Source organism: Cyanistes caeruleus, unplaced genomic scaffold (assembly GCF_971803275.1).
Source record: "Cyanistes caeruleus unplaced genomic scaffold, bCyaCae1.hap1.1 HAP1_SCAFFOLD_81, whole genome shotgun sequence".
In the NCBI taxonomy this organism is placed as follows: domain Eukaryota; kingdom Metazoa; phylum Chordata; class Aves; order Passeriformes; family Paridae; genus Cyanistes; species Cyanistes caeruleus.
Window position 1 is genome coordinate 471440 of NW_028255891.1, and position 24192 is coordinate 495631.

Here is a 24192-nt window from a genome sequence, read left to right on the forward strand (position 1 = left end):
AGGAACAATGGGAATATGTCCCTGCAGCCAAGTGTTCTCTGCCAGAACAAGTCGATGGGATGGGATATTGTTTTACAGACCCTGCCAGACCAAATCTCCCTGTTTGCCCCAACGGCCCCTTTGGAAAATGCTCAGATCCACAGGGCTACATGTGAAGGCTGATGTGACCCTGAGGGACTTCCACACCAATTCCAGCCAGGAGCCTGGCTGTCCCTCAGGGACTGGGACCCAGCACCTCTCCAGCCAAAGGGAAAAGGACCCCAGCAAGCCTTGTTAGCCACAGACAGCGCGGTAAAGCTGAACAGCAAAGGACCTTGGGGACATTATTCTGGAATTCAAAAGGTGCCAGCTCCATGGACAACAGAATTATTGTTCCTAACGTGAATGAGGGTGAGGGAAAAAGAATGAGTAAGCTTGTGATGGTAAAGCACAGAAATCCTTTCACATTGTGGCCTCCAACTAGAACAGGGCTTGGTTTCTCATGAAGGGAAATCTCAGTCAATCCTGTAAAACTGATAATTGCATTCCTGTGTTCCACAGCACAGTTTTCTGTCAGTGTCCCTGCACTGGATCCGTTACAAGTCAGAGCCCATTGACAGAGTTTTGGCCACCCCACAGGGTGAGCCCTCCGAGGGAACCCCATTCCTCCCAACCTGAGCTGAGAACATACCCAGCAATTAGTTACATTGAGTATTTTGGCTACTTTGATCTTTAAATTTTCAAAATAATTTTGATGACTAATGCCTTGATTAAACTTCAGAGGTGTTTCTGGCAAACAAAGATCCTGGCTGACTCTCAAGATACAACTTACAGGTGTTGGGGGTTAGGTGTCCTTTATTTTCTATTGAGTTCTGGCTTGCCTGTGGAATTTTTACTCATGACTTGCAGGGAAAACTTAACTGCGGGTACCTGGTGGGTGCTTGAGGAAAAACAAAGAGTTTGGCTGGGCCCAGGGGGGGAAGGGGGCAGGAAAAGGGGAGGGTGGGGACAGTTTGGTGGCTTCTTCAGCTTCGGAGAAGAACACTTTGGGTGCAGAGCTGTTGTGGTGGGGAGAAGGGAATTTCGCCATCACCCAGATGGAGCTGCTGCTTCTTCTCCTTCTTCCCTCTTCATTGGTGGCCTCGCACCCCCTGTCCTGCCGGGACGTGTGGCAGTGCCAGCCACCGCCACGGAGCTGCTGATCCACCTCAGCCACTGGCCCGGGATCTCAGCTCATCCCTGCTGTTCCAGCTGAGTGTTCCTCAGAGCCCTGCAGGAGCACCAGCACTGACTGCCAACCCGAGGGGGTTTGTGAAACAAAGCCTCTCCTCCATCCTTTCCCGTCTCAGCCCAGAAAGCTGTCACGGGGTCCCTGGTTCTGTTTTCTTGCTAACGCTGTAGTTATTGTTGTTTGTTTGCCTGGTTATAAATATTAGTAAAAAACTGTCATTCCTATCCCCAGATCTCTGCCTGAGAGCCCCTTGATTTCAAGATTATCATAATTCGGAGGGAGGGGGTCTACATTTTTCATTCCAAGGGAGGCTCCTGCCCTCCCTAGCAGACACCTGTCTCCAAAAACCGAGACATTTGCATGAGAAAATTTTACAAAGTTTTCAATAAAATTCTTATTGATAAATTTGCCTCCATTTCATTTCTAACAAGCTGTTCCTAAAGATCCCGTCAGGCTGTCTTAGACACTTTGGGCAAGGGATTCCTTCCAAGCTGGGCCACTTGGGGGGGATGGGGGCGGCCCCAGGGCAGAGGGCAGGGTGTGCAAGGGCCCTTTGTGACACGCTGCAGCACGGTCACCGTGGGATGGTGGCAACGGGAGCAGATGTCAAAGGGCCCTTTGTGACACGTGCTGCCATAGGAGCTGGCAGTGACAGGGCCACGCCACAGTGCTCGGTGCACGCGACGGGTCAGGACGCGCCAGAGCGGTGCTGTGAGGAGCCCCCGCACAGCGCACTCCTTTGTGTCGGACCTGGAGCTTTTCTGAAGCACTATTACTACAGGTGACCTCGAGGCCAGACCACAGGTCTTGCTGACCTGTGGCCTTGCTGAGCCTTCCTTCTTAAGGTTCTCTTGAGGGCAGACCGTGGGACTTGGTGACCCGGAGCTTTTCCGACGTGTTGCCCATCCCTGCAGTCTCTGCCCTTGAGACCAGACCACAATCCCTGTCGAGGAGACTCCTGTCCTTGTGGCAGGAGCCCTCAAGACCCAAGTGCAGGACTCGCTGTCTTGCAATCTAGCCAGGACTTGAGTCTTGCAGGTGCCTTCCAGGCACGACTGCAGGACTTGCTGACTCCGAGATTTTCCGAGCCATCTCTCCTGCAAGCAGCCATAAATCCAGTCACTGCCATGGAGCAGCGACCCCCAAGAGTGCCCAAGTTGGCCTGGCTTGAGGAGCAGGAAGAAGAAGGCTCTGGAGCTGTCCTGGCACAGGAGTCTGAAGAGGTGCAGGAGTTCCAGGCACCACAGGAGGGTGAGTTGCAGAGCTCGGCATTAGGGCTAGTGTCTGTTGCCAGCTTGGCCCCATCCCATTACATGCCATGCCATCCCCTGGTGCTGTTCCTATGGAAAGGATTGGAGAGTCTGGAAGATTTGGAGCAGCGACCCCCAAGAGTGCCCAAGCTGGCCTGGGTGGAGGAGGAGGAGGAGGAGGTCGAGGAAGAAGGCCCTGGAGCTGCCCCAGCACCAGAGACCGAAGAGGTGCAGCAGTTGCAGCCGCTGGAGGAGGGTGAGTGGCAGAGCTGGGCCACAGGGCTGGTGCCTGCGGCCATCTTGGCCCCATCCCATCCCATTGCATCCCATCTCATCCCATCCCACACTGTCCTGTGGACACACACCCATGGACAGCACAAAAAAGGGGCTGGGGCTGCCCCCGCAGCAGTGGCCGTGCTGCATCCCCTGGGGCATCCCGGGACTGTCCCTGCCTGGGGAACGCAGGGCTGGGCTGTGCTCTCCGGCCTCTCCCGCAGCCCCTCAGCTCTGGCTGCTCTTTGCCAGATGCAGCCATGGACGGCACACAAGAGCAGGATACCGCCCGTGGCCGCTTCCGCAGAGCAGCGCAGGTACCTGCAGCCATCCCCACCTGCGCTGGGCCTGCTGGCACTGCTCAGCCCAGCACCGCACTTGGAGCACTCCATGCAACTTCCCTGCCTTCCTGCCCTTCTCCTACAGTTTCTTTACCAATTCATCACGAGAATTGGCAAGGAAGACACCAGACCTATGGACACTGAGGTCAAAGCATCCTCAGAGGTCTTGGTAGAACAGAGCAGCGCTGCCCAGCTGGATCTGCTTGTAGAGACGGCTCTTTTCAATCCAGAGCAAGTAAGCAACCTGTGGCCAACCTTTGATCCTCCAGCAATTGCTTGGCTTTCCCAAGCCACGCCTGCTGGTCACTTGAAGCTTTTGAGGCCATGGCAGCGTGCTGGAAGAGAAGCACTTGTCTGGGGAAGAAGCTGGGCACATTGCTGACTCCCTCTGCTAGCATTCCAAGTCTCCCTGTGCCTTCTCCAGGTGCCCGGCGTGGTGAGGTACATCCACCAGTGGCTCATGGCCAATGAGGCTGCTGAGCACAGGATGGACTGGGCCCTGATGCAAGTGGCCGAGGCAGAGCCCGATGATGTGGCCATCACTCTCCTGCGGGTGGCCCCAACGTGTGACAGGTATGGGGCCCAGCTGCCCCGAGGCCTCAGGGCTCCCCAGCCCATCACCCTGTACAGCCTGGCCCAGGGCTGTGAGCAACACAGACTTGCAGGGCCCTCTGGCTGCTCCTTTTGCCAGCCCTGCTACAAAGTCGGCCCCCGAGCCCGCTGCCGTGCTGCCAGCCTGCCCCTCAGGGGCCTGTCCCCACAGGGCTGGGCTGCCTGGCTGCTGCTGCCGCTCAGGGGCAGTGGGCACAGGCAGAGCTGGCGGCCAGCTCAGCTCCCCGCTGCTGCCCAGCCCACGGTGCTGTGTCTGACCCCGCAGAGCTGCTATGGCCATGTGGACGACCATCTTGCTCTCGCCCTGGATTTCAGAGGAAGTGACACCGCTCCTCATCAATGTGGTGGGGAGCTGGCCGCAGAAAAACCTGGGCACCTCTGATGGGGACAAGACGGCTGTCTTTTCCCTGACTGTGAGTTTCTGGAGCTGGCCTTTGCTCACCGCAAGGCCGGCCGCCTCTCCAGCAGCTCTGTTGCCTCCTTCCCCCACTGCATCTCCCTGCTTCAGGCACTGGCCACAAACCTGGCCTAGGGGCAGCTTCAGGGCCACCAGGCCCGCTGCTCCCCCTGCGTCTGCCCCGGCCTCTCCCTGCCACGCTCAGGCCCTGCCACACGGACGCCCCGGCACTGAGCGCTGTCTCGGGCTGCTTTGTCCTCTGCAGGCAACGCTGGTGATGTGGAAGATCCTCCAGGGGCCCTGTTGCCCACAGATCCTCACAGTCTATTTCCCCCGCCTCTTTGTGCATCTCCTCTTCCAAACGTACTTCAGTACTTTGTATATGACAGAGGACGTCCATACCTTCTGGAAGGAATGCCAGGAGCAACACGGCCTCTCCACCAGCCCCAACAGGTGCTCCATGCCACTCCTCCTGTCCCTGCCACTTCCCCAGCCTCAGAGCCAGCGCTCCCAGCGTCACCTGGGCTTTGCTGTGCACACAGGTTTGCAGTGCAGACCCTGAAGGCCCTGCTCTGCAGTCTCCACTTGGAACATGTGGTGGTGGCAATGGAACGCAAGCGTGGCTGGGACACGCTGCTCTGTGCTGACACCCACCACTATGCCATGGGTCTGCTGGCCAGGTGAGCCCCCCTTCTCCCCACTGCCTCTGACATTTGTGCCCCCGTCCCGGGATGCCCCCCCACAGTCCCCGTGGCCATGGGCCTGAGGGCCTCGTCACCGAGGGATGGCCAAGGAGACTGCAAAAGGCTGCGAGAGGAGGGTGCCCAGGAGCAGGCACATCTCACGGGCCCCCATCCTGTCACAGAGTGCTGGGGCAATAGGACAACTGTGTCAGTCAGTCCTGGGAGAGGTTTTTCGCACCCTTGCTGAGACTCTTTATGCCGTTTTCTGCCTTCCAGGGTAATGCGCCGTGCATCCGTCCACTTGTGCAAAAGCATCTTAAGCTACCTGCTTGAGGTGCTCAGCAAACCGTTGCCACTCTGGGATGTCTCTGCCATGGCATTCCTTGTGGAGGTGAGTCTGATGGCCAGCACTACCTCGCTCAGCTCCCTGCCAGCCCTGTCCCCTGGCCCTGTCCCCTGGCATAGCCACAGCTGCCTGGGACGGCACCTGCGCCCTGTGCTGCTGCCTGAACCCAGCCCTGCGCACTTCCAGGCTCCTGCCGGCCAGCTCCTCTCTCACTGCCCTGTGCCTTTCAGCTCCTAGATTGCCTGGACTTGAGTGACTGTGGTGACAGCCTAATGGAGATCTTGTATAAGTACCTGTGGTACAACTCCAGAGAGATGCATCACCAGGTTCTCAGGGCTCTCCTCCTCCTAAGGGACCGTCCCTCCATGGTGAGAAGGGGGCAGCAGCTGAAGCCATGTGGGCAGCATGAGGCTGGGCAATGCTGTCACTTGGCCTTGGCTGGCCTTTGCCTTGGGCGCTGAGGCAGCTCCTCCCAGCTCTCCTGCCTCCTGCTTCAGCTGCCCGAGTGTTTTGGGACAGCCCTTTGGCCTCTGGGCCCTGCGGCAGCTGCCCGGGCTTTCACACCCTTGTGTTCTGCACAGGCCGAAAGAATTCAGAGCCTGACAGGAAGACTAGTGCACCTCCTGTGGGACTTGGACAGTGACGTGGCCAGGATGAGCATTGCTCTCCTGAGCCATATTTTCCTGGATGAAGACACCCCAATATCCTGGCGCAGGGCCCTGCAGCTGGCTGAGCCGCTCCTGAAACTCCTGGACAATGTAAGGCTCTGTGCCCCAGCCACGGCCACTGCCTGCTGCCCGGACACTTTGTGCCCTGTGCATTTGCAGGCCTGCGCCAATGTGGGCCACAAGAAGCCAATGATGAGGTCATTTTTCCTTCCTTCCTTTCATACAGCCTGATAGCCAGGTGCAGCTGCTCTCCATGTCTCTCCTTCGAAGAGTGATGTCTTCAGCAGAAGAAGAAGGAAGAAAGCCCCTGAAGGAACGAGTGTACCAGAGCCTGCTCCCACTCTTTTTCCACTGCCAAGATGAGAATCGGCATGTGGCAGAGGTGAGGACTCCTGGGCTGCTGCTGCGCCTTGGCAGGGGGCTCAGCTGCCTCCTGCCCTGACGCAGGCTTGCAGGCTGCAGCCTCCTCCAGCCCTTGGCACTGGGACACTCCTGTGCCCTGCCTTGTGGGGCCATTTGCGGCTCTGCTGCTCCCCAGGCCTCTCGGACAACGCTCCTTCGCGCGGCTGACTTCCTGAAGAGGCCAGACCTGGAAAAAGCTGTGAGGAAGGAGAAGCTGTGGAAGTTTGCCAAGCTCGTGGTAAGGGCAGCCTGCAAGTGCCAGCCAAAGGCTAGAGAAGCCCCCTGGCCCCGGTGTTCAGTGTGTGGGGCTGGCAGCTGTGCCCCTGCCCACTGCTGCACCCGGGGGCCGCACGGCTTCTCAGGGCTGGCCAGGCACGGGAGGCCGGGGCTGGCCGCAGGCAGCAGCGCCCGGCCGAGGGGCAGAGCCCGCGCCAACCCTTCCCTCCTGCCGCTCTCTCCAGCTGGCCGACCACAGGATCCCCTTGGCCGAGCACCTGCGCCGGGCCCTGCAGTACCTGCAGGACCCACAGGAGACCCTGCGAGCGGCGGCCATCAGGGTCATCGGTGAGTCCCGAGCCCGGGCTCCCTCCCCGCCCCGCCGCAGCTCGGCCCCAGCCCCGGCTGCTGCCCCGGCAGCGGCACCCGGGCCCGGCGCCCTGGAGCCCCGGCTGCCCTCGGGGCTGCTGCTGCCGGCCTCTGGCAGCCGTGCCCTTGGGCTGGGTTAGGATGCGGTAAGGGCCCGGGCTGAGCCCTGCCGGGGCAGGAGGCCATGTGGCCACAGGGCTGGCAGCGCCGCTGTCAGGGAGCTGTGCTGCTGGGACCCTGACAGGCTCTGTGTTCTCAGGGATGGCCGGGGAGCAGCTAAGGGGGCAGCAGGCAGAGCTCCAGGTGTTGTGCAGAGGTGAGCCATGGCAGCGGGCTGACAGTGTTGGCTGTTGGGGGCAGCTGCAAGCCCTGGCCAGGCTGTGGAGGGCTCTGCTCCCTGTCCCGATGAGGGGCGGCGTGGGCAGAGCACAGTGAGATTTCAGGGCCACGTGGGGCATTTGTGGCCAGCAGCTTCGGGCTGACCCCCTTGGTCCCTGCTCCCTCCTGGCCAAGGCAAGAGCCGGCTGGCATGGCCCTGGCAGGGGGCTCTCGCTGGGCCCCCACAGCTCTGGGGTGTGACCGTGGCTCTGTTCGTCTCTCTTGCAGCCCTCGAACGCCTGACGGAGGACAGAAGCGGTGCCGTGTCAGACCTGGCACTTGAAACGCTGTATGTCCTCCGGGCCATCCAGAGTGCCCGATATTCCATCCTGCAGAGGATGCAAGACCAAATCCTCAGGGCATGGAGGACACGGCCTCGTCTGTCGGGCCTGGGCTGGCTGCACTGCTGGAGGTATACTCAGAGCTGACCTGAGAGGCTCTGTCTTCTGGGGCCACATGGGCCAGCCAGGATTTTTTATTTCATAAGGGTTGTTCTTTTCCTTTTTTCTCTTCTTTTGAGTATGTAAATAATATAGGATATGTTAGGGCTGAGAGGCTCTGTCTTCTGGGGCCACATGGGCCATCTGTTAGTTTTTGTTTCATAGAGATTGTTCTTTGTTTCGTTTCCATCTAGTATGTAAATAATATAGGATATGTTATAAACCACAAGAGTCCCAAGACCTTTCTTTTGCTGCCCAGGGTGTGCGGGACATAGGGGAAGAGAGGGAAAAGGGTTCTTGTGTTCAGCAACCTGCCGGGGCGTGCAGTGGTGCAGGGGAAATGGCCAGAAGCCCCTTGGCCTTTGGTGGTTGTGCTGAAGCCACAAGCCCTGTGGCAGGCAGGAAGCGCCATCTGTGTCCTGCTGCCCGTGTGTTGGTGCCGTGATGGCTGAGGAGCTGCTGGAGCTCCTGTGGGGCTGCGGCGCTGCTGCCGGGCCAGGCTGGGGGTGCCCCTGAGGGCACGGGGTGCTGGGAGGCCGTGAAGGGATGAGGGGCTGCGGAGGCCCAGACGGGACAAGGCAGTGGGAAGGCACGAGGGGGATGTGTGAAGGAGTGGGTGGCAGGAGTTTCCAAGGGGACAGAAGGCCCTGGAGGAGCCGGGGTGGTGGGAAGCCCTGAGGAATTGGGTGTCAGAGGCCATAAGCAGCCCCCGGGCAGCCGCCTGGTCCCTGACACCCGGCTGCTCCGGTGCTGCCCCAAAATGTCCCCCAGGCCTGCAGCAGAAGGCCTGGAGGCTGGGACACCACCCCAGCGGGAGGGTGGGGACAGCCCGAGGTACCCAGGCTGGGCTGGCTGGGGACATGGAGGGCAGGGGGTGCTGCCAGGCCATGGCCACTGGGTGCCTCCAGGAAGGGGCAGTGGGCAGAGGCAGGGCTGGCGGCCATCCCGGGCCCTCGCGGCTGCCCAGGCCACGCTGCTGTGACCGAGGCCCCCCTGACACAGAGCTCGGGGCCCACAGAGCTGCTGCCACCATGGGGAGGGTGGCGATGTCTCCTCTGGCAGGGCTGCCCAGTGGCTGCTGCCCAAGCGGCTCTGGAGCCCACAGAAACAGCAGCAGAGTGTGCCCAGGAACAGCAGCAGCCCCAACGTCGGCACCTGTGCACTGAGGCGTCCGCAGCAGCCAGGTGCCAAACAGGGGGAGGCTGTGGGCACAATTGCCTTTGCTTTGGCAAAAGGCTTCAGCAGAGTTGGCCACAATGGCTTTCTCTTCACTTGCAGCCTTACAACAACGCTTGCCAGCTTCAACTGCAGCCTGTGCCCGTGACTGACTTGGATGGCCATGCTTGAGGGCGAGCTCGCCTTCCACACTCAGGTGTCCCAAGGCAGCGGCATTGGCACCATCCTGAGAAAGAGAGAGAGAGAGAGAGAGAGAGAGAGAGAGAGAGAGTCTGATGGGGCAGCTGCCCTCCCTCTCATCTGTCCAGGCACCTTAAAGACACATGAAACCAAATCCTGGACTTGCTTGGAACAAAGGAAGAAGCAGCATGTGCTGAAAAAAAGCAGGGACTTACACGGCTCAGTTTTGCTCTCCACTTGGGCAATCCCAGAATCCAAGAGCACTTGGTGTTGCAAAGTATCATCAACATCATCCAGTCTCCAAGCACCCTGCCATGGGCACAGGTGGTGTGCAGGCACAGGTGTCACTAGAATTGGGAGAACACTTTTCCATGTTGACCTTTTCCTCTCCTGGATTTCAAGCAAAGATGAAAATATCATCTGGTGAATGACAGGTGAATAGTGTAGCTCACAGAACTAGGAGTAGGAGTCTCCAGTGGCCCATGGTGTGTCCATTTAACCATTGTTAGATTGTCCAGTTGGAGCTCAGCGCGGTGCAGCCCGGGCACAGGCACCAGGCTGGTCCATTTCAGCATCCCAAAGTCTTGGTGGCTCCCTGTGCACCCATTGTCTCCTGAATCCATTCTTGAACTCCCAGTTACTGCTGTGCAGGACATGAGAACACAGGAGCAGCTTGTTTGGCTCATTCTTGCCTTTGCTGCTCCTGCCTAAAGGAATCATCAGGACTATATGCTGATGGAATGGGATCGCCGAACAGCAGGGACTTTGTCTGTAGGGTCTAAAACTAAAACCTTGTCTGACTGTTCAGACACTCTAAAATCACGGGTGAGAATGACAGCTTTGGTATGGAAGAATCCTAGAAATCTTGACTTGTGATTTTTCTAGTCAAGGATTTGAATGCCAGTGTGGAAACTACCAAAATATTCAAACTTTTTTTCATTGGCAACCCTTTTGAAATGGCATCAGCAGAGCTCCAGGGGACAGGGTATGACAGTGGGGACAGTACTTGGCAGCTCATGGCTTCAGATGTGGGAGGCAGATATTTTGCGTGGGTACACATTGAAGTTCAAGTTTTCCCAGGGTTTGGATTGACTCGTCATTGCAGGTAACTTTAATCAATGCAAAAGGATGTAAAAGCACAATTTCTGGAGAATGTGCACTAGGGAGGAAATAGGGAGAAAACCTTGAACACAGCCAGCAGGCTCTGGAAAAATCTAAAAAATTAAAACTAAAAATAGATGTAGCTCTGTGACTGTCCAGGCAGGACTATTTGTGTCTGGAGGTGATTGTAAAACATTTTAAAATCTTAGGAAATTCGGGAACTCAGGAAGAAAGTTAGGCTTGCTAAAGATTATGTGAAACCGTACCTGTGTAATCAATATATGATAAATGATAGAATTGTTAGATGTGATTAGATATAATTATTGTTTAAAGAACATGAGGAACAATGTTAGGGGGCTGGGGTGGGTTAACGAGAAATCCATGCTTGGGTAAAAACAATGCATACAATAGATCAATGTAAGTTTAATAATTAATATCTAAGTTGTATAACGATAGAGTATAAAATATGTTCAGCTCAAAAGCAAATCAGGTCAGATTTGGGTCTGTGTACCCCTGACACCCAGAGTTCTTCAATAAAGCACCTGCATAGAATCATTCTGTGATGATGTGTGTTCCAGATCTCTAACAATTTCATCAGATTTTACTGGAATTGTGTGGGACATTTCTGGAATTTTGTGGATTTTTTTTGTAGAATTTTGTGGGATATTGATGAGATTCAGGGAAATCTGGGATTTTTCTTGAACGTTGTGGACATTTGTAGACATTTTGTGAGATGTCGCTGGAATTTTGTAATGTTTTGAGAAGATTTAAGGAAATTTGTGTCATTTTTCTGGAATTTTGTGGAATTTCTCTAGAATTTTATGGGGTATTGAGGAGATTTTGTGAGATGGTTCTGGAATTTTGTGGGATATTGAGTTGATTTAGGGAAATTTGTGGGACTTTTCGTGAATTTTGTGGACATTTGAGGAGATTTTGAGGGATGTTGCTGTAATTGTGTAGGTTTTGAAAAAATTTAGGGAATTTTGCGAGATATTTTCTGGAATTTTGAAGATTTCTCTGGAATTTTGTGAGATTTGGAGGAGGCCTGAGGAATTTTGAGGAGTTTTTCTTAGATTTTGTGGAAATGGATCGAGTTTTTTTGAGATGTTGCAGGAATTTAGATGAGTTTTGAGAAGATTTAGGGAATTTTGTGATATTTTTCTCGAATTTCATGGGGCTTTCAAGAATTTTGTGGGATTTTTCTTGAATTTTGTGTAAATCTGTGGAGATTTTCTGAGATACTGCAGAAATTTGGTTCGGTCTTGGAAAGTTTAAGGAATTTTGTGGGTTGTTTCTGGAATTATATGGAATATTGTAAAGATTTAGGGGAATCTGTGGGATTTGTCTTGAATTTTGTGGACGCTTGTGGACATTTTGTGGGATGTTGCAGGAATTTGGTTGGGTTTTGAGAAGATTTAAGGAATTTTATGGAATTTCCTGGAATTTTGAGAATTTCTCTAGAATTTTGTGGGATTTGGAGGAGATTTGAAGAATTCTGAGGGATTTTTCTAAGATTTTGTGGGAATCTGTGAAGATTTTGTGAGACGTTGAAGGAATCTGGTTGGGTTTTGAGAAGTTTTTAGGAATTCTGTGGTATTTTTCTGTAATTCTGAAGGGCTTTTCCAGAATTTTGTGAGGTTTTTCTGGAGTTTTGTGGAAAATTGTGAAGATTTTGCGGGATGTTTCAGGAATTTTGTGGGAATGTGTGGGATTTGGAGACTTGAAGAGTTTTGAGGAATTTTTCTTAGATTTTGTGGAAATTAGTGGAGATTTTGTGGGATGTTGCTGGAGTTTGGTAGGGTTTTGAGAAGATTTAGGGAATTTTGTGGGATTTTTCTTGAATTTGCTGGACATTTGTGGCAATTTTGTGAGATATTTCTTGAATTTGGTAAGGTTTTGAGATGATTAAGGGAATTTTGTGGAATTTTTCTGGAATTTTGTGGAGCTTTTCCAGAATTTTGTGGGACTTGTAGGAGACCTGAAGTATTTTGAGGGACTTTTCTTAGATTTTCTGGAAATTTGTGGAGATTTTGTGAGATGTTTCAGGTATTTGGTTGGGTTTTGGGATGATTTAGGGAATTTTGTGTGGTTTTTCCTGTATTTTGTGAACATTTTCTGGGATTTTTCTGGAATATGGTAGAATTTCTCTAAAATTTAGTGAAAATTTGTGGAAATTTTGAGGAATTTTGCTTAGATTTTGGGGAAATCAGTGGAGATTTTTTGAGATGTTTCTGGAATTTGGTAGGGTTTTGAGAAGATTTAAAGAATTTTGTGGTGCTTTTCAAGAATTTTGTGGGATTTTTCTTGAATTTTGTGGATATTTGTGGTCATTTTGTGAGATGTCTCTGGAATTTGGTAATGTTTTGAGAAGATTTAAGGAATTTTTTGGCATTTTCCTGGAATTTTGAGGAGTTTCTTTTGTATTGGTTTAGATTTGCTAATTTCATTTTTCCGGCTAATGCACCCAATAAATGTCGTGGTTTTGAGGCAGTAACTAAAAAATTACTAGAAAACTCACTTATTTTTTGCTGTGAGATATGGATTAGAGCAGGAGAAAAACAGGCTTAAAACTTAAAAGGAATAAAGAAATTTTATTAACAAACTACAAGAACACGAGAATAAACCTCCAGAAAACCTCTTTCTCCCCCACTACCGAACCATTCCCTTGTTCACATGGCAACATAGAGACAAAAAACCTTGGAACTTTGGTGTTTAAAATGTCCTAATTCCTGCTAGACTCTTTTCATCAGTCTTTGTAGAGAAACAGAAGTCTTCTTCTGCTAATTTGTGGAGTTTTTCACAAGAAAACCATTTCTGTTACAGTTTTCTATTTTCCTGATGCCAGCTGCCCAGAAATCTGTCACCAGTTCACTCCTCCCATTTCACATCACTCTGAGGTGTGTATGGGTCAAATGAGTCTAGGGGTGTCATTTTTAAGGATGAGTTATTCAAAGGCAAAAATTCTCTTCATCTGTCTCTGTGAGCTTCCCTGGAAACAGAAGTTTTCTCTTTGCCTCTCAAGGCTGCAAATCTTCAAGTATTACTTCTCCCCGCTCTGTTCCAGCACCTCACTGTATCACAATTACTCCACCTCTTGCTGAAAATCCACACTTTGAACACTCCATTCCTCCCAATATACTCTGTCATGAATTAAAGGAGTTTTTTTCAGAACACTATTGTCCATCTCCATAGCTTTAACAGAAAAATATTTCAGCTTAATTAAAGCATCTCCTTATTCTCTACCTCTTCTGAAGCTTAATTCTTTTCTTTACTGTCTCTGATAGTTTATGAAGTCTCTTTACATGTTGATTCCTCTCTTTTTCTCTCTCTGGGTAAAAGGATTAATCTGCAAGTCTCATCTGGGTAATGAAAAGGTTAAAATCTTGCCCAGGCTTTGTAGATGGTTCTGTGATCTCTGCCGGAGCAGCGGCTGGAGCTGTGTGCGCTGGAAGATTCTTCATGGCTGCTCTGGAGAGTGTGGTCACTGTCTCAGCCCGCCGCAGCTCAAGAGCTTTTTCTTTCTTTCCTGGGCAGTCTGTGGTGAATTCAGTCGCAGCAAAAAGTGCAGCCGAGCCAGGGAGCGGCCTGGCCCGGCCAGAGCCCGGGGCAAGCCCCGCAGGCCCCATCTCCCGGCCGGGAGCCGCGGCAGGCCCAGCCCAGCCCCTGCCCGGGCCGCATGGGCTGGGCCGGGGACGGGAAGCCAGCTGGAGCTCAGTTACCTTTCACAGCCAGCAAACCAAGAGACAAAGAAATTCCCAGCCTTAGGGCTTAAGCTGCTGTTCACAGCTTGATCTCACTTTGCAGTGCTTGAAACTGCTGTCAATTCTTAGAAATGGCCAGCTGTTGGCGAGGAGACAAACTCCCATCAGCCGCCAGCAGTTTGAACTTCCTTAGGTGTTTCTCTTTGTTTTCTTCAATGCCAATCTATCACAAAACCCAACCAAATTCCAGAAACATCCCACAAAATCTACCAAAAATCCAGAACATTCCAGAAAAATCCCTCAAAATTCTTCAGCTCTCCTCAATCTCCTACAAAATCTCATAAAAATCCCACAAAATTTCAGAAAAATCCCACAAAATTCCCTAAATCTTCTCAAAATCCTACAGAACTCTTGAAAAGCCCAACAAAATTCCAGAAAAAAATCCCTCAAAATTCTTCAAATCTCTTCAAAATTCCATAAAAATCCTTTAAAATTCCCAAAACATCCCACAAAATTCCATATATTTTCTCAAAATTCTACCAAATTCCAGCAACATCCCACTAAATGTCTTGAAATGTCAAAAAAAGTCAAGAAAAATCTCACAAAATTCCCTAAATTTACTTAAAACCCCACAAAATTCCAGAAACATCCCACAAAATCTCCACCAATTTCCACAAAATCTAAAAAAAAATCCCCAAAAATTCTTCAGATTTCCTGAATATCCTGCCAATTTCCAGAAACATCCCACAAAATCTTTACAAATTTCAACAAAATTCCAGAAAATTCCCACAAAACTCTTGAAAACCCCCACAAAATTCCAAAAAAATCCCACTGAATTACCACAAATTCCAGCAAAATCTAAGAAAAATCCCTCAAAATTCTTCAAGTCTCCTAAAAATTGCCACAAAATTCTTGAAAAGCGCCCAAAAATTCCAGAAAAATCGCAATGAATTCCCGAAATCTGTTCAAAACCCTACCAAAGTCCAGGAACATCCCACAAAATCCCCACAAATTTCCACAAAATCTAACAAAAATCCCACAAAATTCTTCAAGTCTCGTCATAATCCCAGAAAATTAAAAAAAAAATCCCACAAAAGTCCCTAAATCTTCTCAAAATCTTGCCAAATTCCAGAAACATGTCACAAAATCCACACAAATTTCCACAAAATTCCAGAAAAATCCCACAAAATTCCCTAATTCTTCTTAAAACCCGACAAAATTCCAGGAACATCCCACAAAATCTCCATAAATTTCCTCAAAATTCCAGAAACCTAGAACAAAATTCTTGAAAATCCCCTCAAAATTCCAACAAAAATCCCTCAGAATTCCCTAAATCTTCTCAAAACCCTACCAAATTCTAGAAGCATCCCACAAAAGCTCAACAAATTTCCACAAAATCTAAGAAAAAATCTCATAAAATTCTTCAAGTCTCCTCAAAATCCCACAAAATTCCAGAGAATCCCACAAAATTCCAGTAAAATCGGATGAAATTGTTGGCATTCAGGAACACAGATGATTTTTCCCCATGGCTGCTGTGGGGAGTGTGGCCATTATCTGAGCACAAAGCTGCAAGCTGCTATCTTTCCCTGCCTTTAGTGGCAGCCTGTGGTGAAACTGAGCAGCGGCACAAAGTGCAGGCCAGGCAGGGAGCGGCCTGGCCCGGCAGCCCCGCTGTGCAAGGCCCAGCCAAGCCTCTGAGAAGGGGCTCCTGGCACTTGCCACTCTCCATCCTCCCCGGGAAGCGCAGAGCTGCGGCCAGCCCCGCTCCCCTCCCGTGGCCTTGGCTGGCCTGGGGGGAAGGAGGCTGAAGCCGAGCCCTGCTACCTCTTCAAAAGGCGCAAAGCAAAGAGAGCCAAGAGAAATTGCCGGCCTTAGGGCTTCAAGTGCTGTTCCCAGCTTGATGGCACTTTGCAATGGGCAAAACTGCTGGCACTTCTCAGCAATGGCCTCTTATGGGCCAGGAGAAAAACTCCTCTCAGCCTCCAGCAGCTTCAACTTCCTTAGGTGTTTGTTTTTTGAAATGTCAGTCCATACGACGTGACATTTTGAGAAAATGTAGGAAATTTTGTGGGAATTTTGTGGAAGTTTCTGGAATTTCTCTGGAATTTTGTGGGATTTTTGTGGAATTTGGTGTATTTTTTGTGGAATTTTGTGGGATATTGCAGAGATTTATGGAATTTTGTGGAAGTTTTGTGGAATTTTGTGGGATTTTGAGGTGATTTAGGGAATTTTGTGGAGTTTTTCTGGAATTTTGTTGGACTTTGAGATAATTTACAGAATTTAGTTAAGGTTTTTTGTAGGGTGCATTTTATGGACTATTTGTGGAATTTTTCAAAGTTTTCAGGAATTTTGTGGAATTTTCTGAAATTTTGTGGGATTTTGAGGAGAATTTAAGAATTTTGAGGGATTTTTGTTGGATGTTGTGGGAATTTGAAGAGATTCAGGGAATTTTGTTGGGTTTTTTGTGGAATTTTGTGCATTTTTTCAAGAATTTTGTGGGATTTAAGGAAAAATTAAAGCATTATGGGGTTTTTCCAGTACTTTTTGTGGAATTCTTCTGCAATTTCGTGGATTTTTTTGGCAATTTGTGAGATTTAAACAAAGTTTAGGGAATTTTGTGGGATTTTTCTGCCATTTTATGGGATTTTTGTGGGAATTTTGTCAGATTTTACTGGAATTTTGTGGGATTTTTTTATTAATGGAGAAGACAATGAATATTTTGCCAAACCTCCTTTCAAACAACAATACATCGATCAGCACAACAGAAAAGAGGAAAAGAAAATCTTCCCCAGTTAGAACAGAGCCAGAGTCCCACCATTTTTCCCTCCACTTTTATTTCTTTTCTCCATTTAGAGGCAAACCTTCCATCTCCAAAAGCTTCCATCTCTCACTTCCTGATGCCGTTTGCCACCCTTTAGCCTCGACCCCCACGGATCTGAGTGCTGTCCATGTGGGGCTGGGGATGCTCAGCCTGGAAAGAGAAGGGGCTGGGGAGGCCTCCCTGCAGCTCTAGGAAAGATGGGCACAGAGAGGAGAAGGCTTTCAACTGCAGGAGTGAGCTTGAAGTTGGATCTAATGCAGCTGCTCTTTTCCACTCAGGCTGCTGGGCCACTGGCCCAGGCTGGGCACAGAGGCTGGGGATGCTCCATCCTTGGCAACATCCAAGGCCAGCTGGGAGCAGGGCTCTGAGCAACCTGTTCTGGGGGAAGATTGCTCAGCTTGGAACAAGATGGTCTTTAGGCTCCCTTCCAAGCCCAAGCACCCAGGGATTCCATCATTCTAGCATCTCCCTTGTCCACTTCAGCCTGGGCCTGGGCTCCTGGCACTGATGTCACAGTGCACGCTCCAGCTAGAACTTCCAGCATCCAGCAACGGCCACAACACAACCCTTGGCTCCTTGTGTCAGCACGCTCTTCACCCTGCTCCAGGCCTACCCCTGTCACCTTGTTGTCACCTGCTCCCTCATACCCCCAGCAGTCCCAAAAGCTCCTCGTTGAGTGCATTTTGCTCTCCATCCCTGCAGGATGTCTGCATTTGCTCCAAAGAAGGTATGGTACTATTCCACGGAGGTGGACACCCCGCAGCTGCATGGCTGGGCTGGAGCTGTGTGGGATAGTGTGGGAAAGGGACCCCACTGGGAGATTTTGCTACCTCTGCAGGCTGGCACAGACACAGAGGAGGAGATGGAGGTGGATACACAGATGGATACGGACGAGAAAATGGAAGTGGATGGAGAGAACACCAGAGAGGAAGAGATGGATGTGGATGAGACAGAGGAAGAAATGGAGGTGGACGTGGAAGACAATATTGAGGAGATGGATATTGATGTAGAAGACGAGGAGGAGGACATGGTGTTGGGATGAAGAGCGATGCCAGCAGCAGAACAGGCAGGTGCTCCCCACAGGCAGAGTGGGTCCCCTGCTGCCAGCCTGGGGCTGGGCTGGGCACTCCCTGCTCAGGGACACGCTAGCCCATGCACTGGATTCTGCTGGCCATCCCTGGCTTGGCCTGGGCTTGCTTTGGGCCACACAAGCCCTGTTCCAGTGCCTGGGCCACAGCCCCCAGCCCCAGCCAGCCTCACTTCTGGCAGCAGAGTCCCACTGTGCCAGTGTCCCAGCCTGGCAGCACATGGAACACCCCTCCATGCCTGACTGCACTGACCGTGCTACTTGTTTTTCTTCCAGGACTGAGGCACATCACGGACACAGATGCCACGCTGCTGTATATACGTTTTACAGTTGTTGTGTTCTGATAGATGTTTTAGAGTTTGCTTAAGTGTTCTGTAAATACATTTCATGTAGTTTTGTTAGATATGTTCTTAGGTAAATAGGTTCTATAGTTTGTTGTTGTTGTTGTTACCAAGGCTTGGATGTCCCTGCGGGAGCTGGCACAGCCACCCCAGGAGTGGGCTCCCTGTGCACAGGGGGTCCCACTGTCAGAGCTCACCCTCTCCTTGCAGTTTCTCTGCACACACTTGGTAGCTGGAGGGGCAAATCCCAGTGGGACCTGTCCCATGGCATCCCACATGGGAGCAGGGCTCAGCCTCATCCATGGCTCTTCCCTGGCTAGCCCCAGGGCTAAGGAGGCTGCCCTGGGCTGCGGGCAGCCTGCTTCCTGGGCACCCTGAGGGGCTGGAGCCAGCCTGGAGGGAGCCTCAGCACAGGGGCCTCTGGCCCACATGCACCAAGATTTCCTTTGGAAACCCCCTCTCTCACCACACTCTGCTACAAGCACAACATCAATTGTTCCTCCTAGTTAAAGGGGAGACCTTAATTGGCACAAATTTGTCCCTTGGACTTTCTAGCACAGCAAATGTCAGCACTTGTAATCCCTGTTCTGCACTCCCTGCTCGGGCATCAAAACATTGGAACCTGCCAGAACATCTTGAATTAGCACCAACCTGCAGAGGGCTACAGGGGGAGAACAACCCCCAACCACACAGGGACATTGATGGGCTGGGGCAGAGCTGAAACTAAAGTATTTTAATGCCAAGAGACAGGATTTTTTATTGCTGAATTCATTCTCCCAGGACAAGAATGAAAGCTTTCAGTCTCCTCACCTGCCACACGTCTATTGCCAAGGTTTGCTTCTGGGTTACGACTGATTTTTATTCATCTCTTCAGAACTCTGATGCTCTTCCTGCCTAAGGTGCAGAGATGATATTTCAGCTATTTCAGAGCCAGGTGAGCTCAGCACAGCTTGTGCAACACGCAGAATTTCCAGACCCACAGATTCAGGCCATGCAAACTGATACTTTTTCATCTCTGTGCAAAGATCACTGCAAGGATGTCAGTGATGTGCCACACACTGCTCAGAGCTGTCCCTTCTATCCAGCTCTCCCCAGTCACTTCACACACTTCACTCCAAGCACTTTCTGATAGAGTTCAGTAGCACATGGGATTTCATCCTGGCTTTTCTTCCTTTTCTCCTGAGCTGTCTCCAGACACAGTGTGTGGGCACTGCAGCAGCATGAACGTGGCACCTCCCTGACACTGAGATTCATGTCACAACTTTTCATCCAAAGCAGCAAAGAAATGATTCCCACTGGCTCCCACACGGCTCCCTGGCAACTTTGTGCTGCTGCAGCTCCAGCACCAGCCCTGGTGCACAGCAATTTCAGGAGGAGACACACCAAAGGAATCAGCCATTCCCAGAGAAGAAACATCTGTTTGCATGGCCCAAATCCCCACAACACTGCAGACTGTGGTGACCCTGCACACTCTGCATTTGCACTTCAGCCTCTGTGCCTCACTTTTCCTCTCACTAAAGTCCCCTCAGTTTCCCTCATGCTCACATTCCCAAGAGAATTCAAAGCAGCATTAGGAGCAGGGATAGATGATGGGAGCTGTCCCAAGGCTCAACAAAATTTCTCAGGCCTGACAATTCTAGCCAAGGACAGAGGAAAAACCTGCATGGAAGAGGTGTGAAATCAAAGCAGTCATCAAATTTAGGTAGAATGAGAGAAGCTGAAGAGCTTTTCAATGTTTGCAACAAGATTAGCAGCTCCAGGCACAGGAGGGATGCGACATTTTCCCCACTGTAACAACTCTGGGATGCAAATTGCATCTCAAATCCTTCTCCCCAGCTCTGGGACTTGTTCAGCCCCCAACATGGTGCTGAATTTTTCAAGCAAAGTGGAAGCTGGTCAGAGAGGTGGCTTGCAAATCCAAATCACAGAGGACAGCTTGGAAGCAGCAGCCAGAGCCAAGAGAGGCAGAGCCTGGCCCTGGGGTGCAGCACAGCCACACAACACATGCCTGAAACTCTGAGAAATGAAAGAATTTGCCACAGGAGATACAGAAGGTACTTGATGGAATCCCTGCCTCCTTCATGATGCATCAGCATGCTGGAGAACACAAGGATGAAGATTAGAGCACCTTCTGCTGCTGCTGCTTCCATCTCCTGAGTCAAGTCTCACCAAAATCTCTCACTCTTGGGCATTCCCAAAGCCTCAGATTCACTCAGTCCTTGCAGGATTTCAGTGCTGAGGAACATGATGGGAGATAAAGGCACTTGCAGACACCAGAGATGCATTTTCTGCCTGAGGTGCATTTCACTGCCCAGCGTAGCTCCTCTAAAACCATTCCAATCAGCCCCTTGGACAGCACCAAGCCAGCAGCAGAACATCAGCGCCTGAAAATGCTTGGAAATGCCATTCTTTGAGATTTCTCTCCAGCTCTCCCATTTCATGGTGCCATTGCAGGGCTTTATCCCATCACTCAGCACTTGCAGCAAGTCTTGGCAACCAGCTTCAAATGGATTTGTAGTGCTGAGCAAATAAGAGGCAATTTGACTTTGTCTCCAGTGAATGAAATTTCACCTCAATCAGATGAACTCTGTGTTCTGTGATTGGCCATGTATAGAGCAATGGCTAGCTAGCAAAGGTCATGTTCCCATGCAGCAATTAGCTGAGAAAGAATTAAATAACAATAGAGTACCGTTGGTTTGAGATGTTGGAAGGTCAGAAAGACCTTGGTGATAACTGTGAACTGAGAACAGGACACTGTGATCAGAAGAATGAGAATTCAGCACAAATGAGAGACCACAAGAATGTGGGACTAGGTGGAGTCAAGCTTAAATGAAATATCCAAGAATGAGCTTGCTTTTGCACTATGTATGAGCCTAATTATTGATGCTATATAAGTGGTTTTAGAGTTATCAATAAATGAGACTTGCTGATCATTCATATTGAGTGCTGCATTTCTCCCGCCGAACTCATCAAATGGCGCCTGAACAACAGGGACCTTTGGGACCTTTGGAACCTTTGGGACCTTTGGGACCTTTGGAACCTTTGGAACCTTTGGGACCTTTGGAGCCTTTGGGGCCTTTGGGACCTTTGGAACCTTTGGGACCTTTGGGACCTTTGGGACATTTGGGACCTTTGGGACCTTAAAAAGGAGTTGGAGTTGGCCAAGGGAGTTGGTGTCAGGGGATGGGTCCTCTGCAGCAAGGACGGTGAAACGCAACAGCTGTGCCGCGTTCCAGGCAACCTCACAGGAGAGTCCTGATCACACAGCAACGGTGCCGCGCCACAGGCGACCTCAGAGGAGAGTCCTGCCGTAACGTGCTGCCGAAACCTTGTAGGGGCTGCAACAGCGCTGACGGTAAGATGGAAAGGCAAGCAGCATATGATTTATTTACCTGCTTTTTAGAAAAGTGACAGGTTAAAGACTTTGATTTGCGCAAGGAGCTCCCTGGACTTCTTGCTTATGGGTATGCTCAGGGTTGTTTTCAGAATCGCCATACAGTCCATGAATTAAATGAGTGGCGAAAATTTGGAGATAAATTGTGGGAAGCTACTTTAGATGATGATAAAACTGCTAAAAAATTGAGAAAACTGTGGCGGACAGTTCATAATGTTCTTTTGCAGTATCAGGCTGAACAGGCAGCTGCCACAAAAGCATCTGCACCTATGTCAAAAAATAGATTATTAGAGGGAATTAATGAGTGTCCATTGCCACCCGCCACGAACACAGTAATCTTGACCCCCCCCACGCAGTCACTGACCCCTGCTGCCGCTGCTAATCCTTTTGTGCCATCTCCAATTTCTTCACCTACTAACCTTGATTCTGGAACGGAGCCTTCGGCACCGTTACCATCCTCCCCTATGGAAAATAAATCTGTCCCTGGGGTAGGGCGTGAGTTAGGTGAGGCTATTGCACGGGAAAGAAGGGAGACATGGGCTGCATTAGCACGGAATATTTTGCAAGAGGGAGATCAGGAAATAGCAGATGCTGTATTGGAAATAGCATGTCCTGTAACCTTTGCACCGATGCAAGGGGGAGGAATACAAGCTCCAATTACAGCTTTAGATTGGAAATGGTTATCACAGTTGCGATCTACAGTCAGTCAGTTTGGAGTGACCAGTGAACCGGTTAGACAGATGATTGATTATTTGTGGGGCACACAGATTTTGCTGCCTGCAGATTGTAGGAGTATTATGAAATTGATTCTTAGTCAGCATCAGCAGTTGTTGTTTAATGCACACTGGCAAGCTTATTGCCAAGAAAGTGTAAATGTGCAAAGACAGGCAGGTGATCCACTGCATGGGCTAACTTTGGAAGAACTAATGGGATTAGGAGCATAGAGTCAAGTGGAAGCACAAGCTATTTTGGGACCAGATAAGTTGAGAGAAGGAATGCAGTTGGCACGAGCTGCATTTGATCGGATTAAGGAGCCAGGAGGTATTCCATCTTATATGGGTATTAAACAAGGGCGAGATGAGCCATTTGGAGCATTTATTGATAAAGCAGCTGCAGCTATAGAACAGGCAGGTGTTCCTGAATATATGAGGGAAGCATTATTAAAACAATGTGCATTACAGAATTGTAATCCAGCAACCAGGTCAGTTTTAAATTCCCTAAATGCTAATTGGACTATTGAGGAGGCATTAGAGAGGATGTCTAATATACCGGTGGGCTCACAGGCAATGTTAGCCCAGGCAATTAAAGAACTGGCATCAAATCAGAGTCAGGTTTTAGCAGCTCTTGCACCACTACAAGCAGCTACAACCAACAATGGCAGGATTCCAGCCTCCCGACTCAAATGTTTTTGCTGTGGCAACCTTGGACATATTTGGAAGGAATGTACTGTACCATCTGTTTGGTGCAATCAGTGTCGCTCCAATACCCACACTGATAGTGTTTGCCGCCGGAGATCGGGAAACGGGAAGGTCAGCGCGAGAAGCTGCCGCGCCAGGACACAAATAGCAGCTGCCAGAACATCAGTGCAACTTCCCTCCAGCCTGCCACAGCAGGGAGCCTCGGCCTGGACCTGGCAGCCTCAGTGACTGTGGATTTATTGACATCTCAGCCCTACAAGATTCCCACGGGAATTATGGGACCAGTGATAATAAATGGAAAAGCTGTGGGTGCAATAGTGTTGGGACGTTCATCTGCTAGTCTAATGGGATTGTTTATTTTACCTGGAGTAATTGATGTGGACTATTCTGGTGAAATATATATCATGGCATATACACTGGCACCACCAGCCAGAATTGATAAGGGACAGCAAATTGCACAACTGGTGCCAGTACCACAATATACCCATCAATTGACACCATTGAAAAATCAATTACAGGGTACAGGTGGATTTGGTTCTACAGGAGGACTTACATTGCTTACCCTGGGCTTAAACACTTGACCCAAGCGAAAAGTTGTTCCCAATTATAACGGAGAATCCCACCAATTAGAAGGACTATTGGATACTGGGACAGACTCAAGTATTGTTGCTCCACAGTATTGGCCCCAGGAATGGCCTTTGTTGTCCAGTATGGTTACTGTTACAGGGGTGGGAGGCTTAACTTTGGCAAAAAGGTCTCCTCAAATCCAGATTCAATTAGATGGGAAGGTCATCAGTTCTGTTTTGTCAATTGTTCCATTACCAGACAAGGTCCAATGTCTAATAGGGTGAGATATTTTGTCCCAAATTGGTGTTATTTTGACCAATGAGCACCCTTTAGAGTAGAGGCCATTGTTTGGATTTTCCCACTCCCATTTAAATGGATAATTCAGGAACCAGTATGGGTTGAACAGTGGCCTTTAAAAAGGGAAAGTCTGCAGCTAGCTCATCAATTAGTGCTGGAACAATATCAACAAGGACATTTAAAGTTGTCAACAAGTCCTTGGAATGCCCCTATTTTTGTAATTAAAAAGAAATTGGGGAAATATCGATTGCTGCACGACTTACGTGCACTAAATGAACAAATGGAGCCAATGGGGGCACTGCAATCTGTTTTGCCCAATCCTGCAATGTTGCCAAGAGATTGGCCCTTGTTAATAATTGATTTAGAGGACTGTTTTTTCACTATCTCACTGCATGAACAGGATACTTGCAGATTTGCTTTTACCTTGCCTTCATTAAATTGAGCAGAACCAGACAAGAGATTTGAATGGACAGTTTTACCACAGGGTATGCGTAATTCTCCTACCTTGTGCCAGCTTTATGTTG

The 24192-nt window shown here is 50.0% G+C and overlaps 1 protein-coding gene across 1 annotated transcript; it reads left to right on the forward strand.

Moving 5' to 3' along the window:
• The first annotated feature begins 1818 nt into the window (after window positions 1-1818).
• LOC147646712 (maestro heat-like repeat-containing protein family member 7) lies at window positions 1819-7811 on the forward strand. Its single transcript, XM_086873036.1, has 16 exons — window positions 1819-2461; window positions 2561-2716; window positions 2986-3050; window positions 3160-3309; window positions 3499-3647; window positions 3952-4099; window positions 4349-4536; window positions 4626-4763; window positions 5043-5157; window positions 5343-5480; window positions 5694-5870; window positions 6007-6162; window positions 6319-6420; window positions 6644-6746; window positions 7027-7083; window positions 7374-7811. The coding sequence occupies exons 1-16, from the start codon at window positions 2338-2340 to the stop codon at window positions 7571-7573; spliced, it is 2166 nt and encodes a 721-aa protein (XP_086729162.1). The 5' UTR covers window positions 1819-2337; the 3' UTR covers window positions 7574-7811.
• The last annotated feature ends 16381 nt before the right edge of the window (window positions 7812-24192 follow it).

Coding starts and splice junctions, on each gene's coding strand:
- LOC147646712 (XM_086873036.1), top strand. CDS start 2,338: ATGGAGCAGCGACCCCCAAGAGTGCCCAAGTTGGCCTGGCTTGAGGAG. Junction 5,871..6,006: donor TCCTGAAACTCCTGGACAAT/GTAAGGCTCTGT, acceptor CCTTTCATACAG/CCTGATAGCCAGGTGCAGCT. Junction 6,421..6,643: donor GGAAGTTTGCCAAGCTCGTG/GTAAGGGCAGCC, acceptor CGCTCTCTCCAG/CTGGCCGACCACAGGATCCC.